The following is a 5758-nucleotide window of genomic DNA, read 5'->3' as shown; positions in this document are numbered from 1 at the left end:
ATGCACAGTTGGTTACAATTGTAGTGAGATCAGAGTGATGACAACTCTGCTTCATGTATTCCAGACCACAGCAGAAAGAGCTACAGTATGTACAGCACAGACTGACCAAGGCAGAGAAACTTCTGGCTCAAAACAACCTCAGGTAAAGGATAGCTTTAATTTGTTAGTTCTGCTGGGTATGTATTAAACCCTGCTATCTAGCACTAACTTATACATGTTTAAACAGCTTGTGACACTTAAAAATGATAATCACAGAGTATATGTTACAATCATATAGTATTATTAAACTGACATATACGACCACAAAGCATTTACATGGCTCTGCCGTTAAAAAGGGATTTTGAATGCATAGTCACCGAAAACGCCACCCTCAACTATGCTGGTTGTCCGGCGAGGTTGAAACTGGAAATGACATCACAGCCTGTACTGGTGATTGTTTAATGTAGATGGTGTTGTAAAGTTACCTTATTACTTATCCCTGCATGCTGTATATAAACAATGATTCATTCCTTCTCTTTCTCTTTTCCTGAAGCTTGTCCAACAGAAGAAGGAGACACAAAAAGGAAGACTCCCAAAGTCTCAGTACAGACGTGTCTGACATTCCTCACCTGCCTATAGATGTCTGCAGACAATGGCTGGAGGTACATTTTGTAATGTCATATTACCTATTGTTTTTATATTGGTCAATTAATTGATTGAACAACCAATACATGTTGACATCTTTTTTTTTTGCAAAGCGCAAAAATTAATGCCTGTCATTGTAATTGTGTCCATGTCCAACATGATTTGCACATACTTTTTAATACTATTATATGTATACAGCTTCCATATTAAACATGTAATAGAAACAAAAAGTGGATAACTAGTTTGTACAGCAAATGTTAGACCCTAACAGTTGCTGCAGCTTGAGTTCTATTCAAATTATGAGTTTGTAAAGTCAACATCTCATGAAGTGAGTTAATGCTTTTATGCAGATGAACCTATTAAGATAAGTAGTCCTTGATTAAGAAAAGAATTCATAAGCTGTTACTGTTTTTCTCTCCAGGCGTTTGCCAGTCGACTGAAAGTAGACGACCTTCAGGAGGGTTTGAGGCACATCCGTGCCCTTGAGAATACAGCAGACAGAGTGAGTGGGCTGGAGAAGGTGAGCAAACCTGTAACTGTGTTGGATCATTGTTTCATAAAAGGATTGAGACTTGCTTTTCATAATCCATTTGTATGAGGTCAGCCTTTTCTACTTGTAAGTCAATTTTGCAATGTGCAAGAAATGGAGTGATTATAAATTGTTGTGTGTGTGATTATGAGTTTGTGAAGTATCACGAGTTTTGTGAAAAGGTATTATTGTGATGAAGATGTAATAATCTGGTGGTTAGCAATTGACTGTTTCTGTATCACATGCCATGTGGTAAAGAATAAATATCTAATGTGTGCTCTGCTTGCTGTTTTTTACTGGAATCCAAGTTTCATAGGAATCGTATTATTAAGGAAATTTCAAGTCTTCAGATGTCCCTTTGTTATTGTGTCAATGAGCCTTATCTAGTCTTTATACTTATTAAGAACATTAAGATAATCTCAAAATGATAACATTACAAAAGTTATTCTTATGGAATATTTCCGTGTACAGTTTGCAGATGAGGTGAAGTCTATAGTAGAAGACAAGCGAGCTCCTGTACTGGAGATGAGACAGACAGGACACAGCCATGCTGCCTGGTGTGAGAAATCCTACAGAAATGTTCTACCTAAACTCAAGATCTGGCTACACAATCTGGCTGGGATGAAGGTCAGTTAAATATGAGGGATTCTTGCTTTGTAGCTTGTTTGGCTTGGTATGTGTTGATGTGCAAGTGTATGCGTGTTTGTGTGTTTGCGTGGGTGTGTTTGTACTGTATGTGTTTGTGTACATGTGTGTGCATGTATAAGTGTATGTATGTGTTTAATATGTAGAAATATATGTGTGTGTCTGTGTGGATGTGTGTGTGTGTGTGTGGGTGTGTACATGTGTAGTTTAGAAAACATTACTAAGTTTTCAAGTGAATGGTGACTGTAGCATAGTGGCATTATTTGATCTAATGGTGCTGTACCCTCAATCTGTACTTATAGTTTTTTTTTGCATTGTATTCTTTTAAATCCCCTGCAGCATCTCCAAGCTTCTGTGACCCAGTTGGCTGGACAGGTGGTTCCTTGGGACACGTCCTTCCAGACAGTACCTGAGGGAGAGGCATGCCCCAGCACAGCTGACATTGCAAGGAACATAAACGAGATGACCAAAAAAGTCAGACAAGCACCACACATCAAGGTACGTGGAATTTAACTATTGGACAAGCAATACTGAGTCCTCATTAATTCAGTTTCTCCTTGATGGAGAGGTGGTGTAACCAACAAGTGTCCATAAGATTCTTGTGTTTATGACTTTATGTGATAGTCACGTATGTCAGGGCACCACTACAAGGTCGCAGAGCTGCCAATGCAATGTCAAAGTAGAGATCAGCTCATTTCTACCCAAAAAACATAGCTAAGCTTAAAGCAGAAAACATAGCTAACTTAGCTAAGCTAAGCTAAATTAATCAAATCAATCAAGCTTAAGAAAGGTACTAACATTTGCAAGCAAATACATAATGTTTACTTTTACATGGTCTAGCCTAACAGACTACTGCTCTGTTTATTGGTACTCAAACAAATATCTCTGTTGAGCCAGCATCTGGTTCTGGTAATTGACCTTATTTGTTTTGAGCATAAGAAGTAGGAGAACAAACGGAGGAAAAACAATATGTTTCCCTTTTGTGTAGGTAGACATAACACTGACATGAATTTCAGGGGACGGAGGAGGCTCCCAGTGCTGCGGTGCTCCAGACGATGGTGGGACACTTCCAGAAGCTGTTTGATGTGCCAAAGCTGAGCGGGGTTTACGTCAGGATGAACCAAGTATACAGCAGGCTGGGGGAGATGCAGAACATGATGAACTCTGTCAGGGAGGCCCTGAAACTTGGTATGTACCGGAAACCCCCTCCCTAACAGTCTGTATGGTACAGTCCACATATATGCCATGTCATTGTTTTATGGCTGATAAGGTGTAAAAAGTGTTTAAAGTATACAAATGTAAAGTATGCAAAGATGAAAACACAGGACACATTGGCGCATAGACACTTTTCTGATGATGTATAGCAATTTCAATAGTAGCTTTTTTATGAATTTTGGATATTGGGAGAACCTACATAGTTGGCACAATATGTTCATTTACCATCTTTAGTTAACAAAATGCACTGACATTTGCAATGCTTCTGTTTAGACAAAAGCGCCAGTTGCCAGACAGTTGTAGACAGAGTTGTAGACCTGTGTGAGGCCCACAGCAGCACCACAGCCCAGCAGTTGTACAGTCTGCTCCACACTAGCAGTCTGGACAGGTCAGTTCACTCTCGCCATCATATCATCGTGTGTCAAGTATTATTGAAAAATTGCTTAACTTTCCTTCCAACACTGTAATAACTGTAAAATATCAAGTATTGTTTCTTAATGTGAAAGTTCATCTGTGTTGGTAAACATCTTTTTGGATAACAGTTGAAATATAGTTTAACACAAAATTGTACTTTTCCCAATTTTTGACTGGGTGACTCCAGTCTTTGTCAAGAAAATAGCAATTGTACACTGTCAGTAGTTTTTTAAGTTTTTTAAAAGTTACACCATACTGATAATGCAATGTGATGCATACATCCTGAGTGAATGATGCTACTCTTTTTGTTAAGTTAACAGTTGGCTACAGCTTATGTTTCTTCTCTACTCTTTTCTTTCCCTTCCAGTGTTTTAGACCGGCTGCAACAGTATGATAAATTCTTCCCAGCATTCAACCACCTTGTACAACAGCTGCAAGGTATCCTTGGTAAGTAAATTGTACACATCGTATTTCTTTTGTTTTGTTCTTGTTCCTTCTTGTATAGTTCACTTTGGTGAGGTATACAAGAGTTTATGCTTGTCAAGTATACAAGAGTTTATGCTTGTCAAGTATAATTGAGATATTGTGGCATCAGAAATCATTTTTATTTTCAAACATCCATGCAAAATTATATTCTTATGTGGCTGACTGTTAGTGTTTCACTGTTTTTATGGCTTACCATTGTTTAACCACTTTTTCAGAGATTGACAACATGGAGCACATAGTGCCAGCTGTGAGGGCCCTAAAACTACTGTCATGAAGCCCAGCATTACCAATCATAGCAGAAGTGTTACTGTTACCAAGCATGGTACAAACCAGATACAGTTACTATAGGAAAACCCAACAATTCAGAATGAATATCATGGCAGCTACAAGAAAATGTGTCTTCTCTTACAAATAAAGTGTCAACACCAGCAGAGTGTATTAGCATGCTGGAATTTTTATTTATTACACGTGGTAGAATGTGACCGACAAAATTACTGGTTTCTGTATATTTTTACCTATTATTTAAGTTTTTGTCTGCAAATGACATCATATGAATTTGCATTTCTTATATGTATCCTATATATCATTTTACCAGCTATGAAATAGCTTTATGCCTTAAAGTTTGTGGCTCCAGGTTCCTGCTTAGTGCAGAAGGAAAAAAGTGAATGTTTTGACATGATTTTTACAGTGCCAGTTCTACCCAGTAGCAACAAAATGAGATTACAATGGTTAAGTAACTGTTAATTTTTCCACATTGATATACAATGCCCAATAGTGCTATATACATTCCTTATAGTTTCGCCAATGTCTAACAGAAAGTTGAATCTTGCACTGATATCCAATAAGAATTATGTACCTTCAAAAGTATACCATATAAGTTTATTCAGCATCCAGGAATATGGTTGCAACCAAATTCAGTATTTGTAGGACAGTACATTCATGTCTCTTCATTTTCCTGTTGCATGTTTAATATCAAGGGACTTTTTTCATTCGTGTAGGTCTAAGATGTTGTTGCTAAAATGCTGTTTGTTTGTTCACGCCTCATAACTGGTATTGACAAAACTGTATATATATAAATGTGTCTAGCTTTTTGTTAGATGTTATATTGTGCTATGTTGGAATGGACAAATGCAAAATATATCAAACCTTGTTCTGTTGGTTATTATCTCCATGAAAATTGAAATATTGTTTTGTGTGTGTGTGTGTGTGTGTGTGTGTTTGTAGTCGGCATAATTAAAAAACCTCTCGTCGCATGCATGCGTTGGAATAAAACTCCTCTGTCAGCTTAACTCCTTCCCCAGCTTGTGATCTTATGCCACAGCAAGATCTGCTAGGAGATTAAATAGTAGCCACCTGTTCATAGTGGTCAAATTTGGCCAGTCCCTTGAGTGACCGCTGTAGACAGGTTTGATTGTAACGTTCAAATTAATTAAAAGTGATTCAATATTTTGGCTTTGCCTTCCAACATACTATCATCAACAAAATGGTGTAAAACTGCAAGTGACCTGAGTAAGTGACTCGGGTTGTTACAAAAATATAGACTATCCTCCCTTTCAAGTCTTAGATTGGTATCGGGAGGGGGCCATACTTCGACACCCGTTCTAAGTGGATGCGCATGGCTTTTGTCAATGTACATTTTACAGTGAACTCATCAAAAAACAAGTTAAGATTTTGTATGCATCCATATAACTGTTATTGAAGCTGTACAGATATATATTTCATTTAACAGTAGCGTTCCGCACTGTACTTTGACAGCGCACGAAACTTACGGCAGGTTTTCGGCTTGCGTCCTAGCAGAACGTTCCAACACAAAAAAGGGGTCCAAACTCCGACATAGAACAACCA

The 5758-nt window shown here is 37.9% G+C and overlaps 1 protein-coding gene across 1 annotated transcript in view; it reads left to right on the top strand.

Moving 5' to 3' along the window:
- Positions 1-5090, top strand: part of LOC118403239 (centrosomal protein of 70 kDa-like) — a 9929-nt gene extending 4839 nt beyond the window's left edge. Inside the window, exons 9-17 of the mRNA XM_035801843.1 lie at positions 65-142; positions 533-641; positions 1046-1144; positions 1625-1780; positions 2138-2296; positions 2815-2986; positions 3287-3401; positions 3795-3874; positions 4129-5090. Of these exons, the coding sequence (XP_035657736.1) occupies positions 65-142; positions 533-641; positions 1046-1144; positions 1625-1780; positions 2138-2296; positions 2815-2986; positions 3287-3401; positions 3795-3874; positions 4129-4187 (1027 nt within the window). The 3' untranslated portion in view covers positions 4188-5090. The remainder of the gene's footprint in view (positions 1-64; positions 143-532; positions 642-1045; positions 1145-1624; positions 1781-2137; positions 2297-2814; positions 2987-3286; positions 3402-3794; positions 3875-4128) is intronic.
- Positions 5091-5758: the final 668 nt, after the last annotated feature.

This window comes from Branchiostoma floridae, chromosome 16 (genome assembly GCF_000003815.2).
Source record: "Branchiostoma floridae strain S238N-H82 chromosome 16, Bfl_VNyyK, whole genome shotgun sequence".
NCBI classification, from domain to species: Eukaryota; Metazoa; Chordata; class Leptocardii; order Amphioxiformes; family Branchiostomatidae; genus Branchiostoma; species Branchiostoma floridae.
The sequence above is the reverse complement of the archived record's forward strand: the minus strand, read 5'-3'. Positions and strand labels throughout refer to the sequence as shown.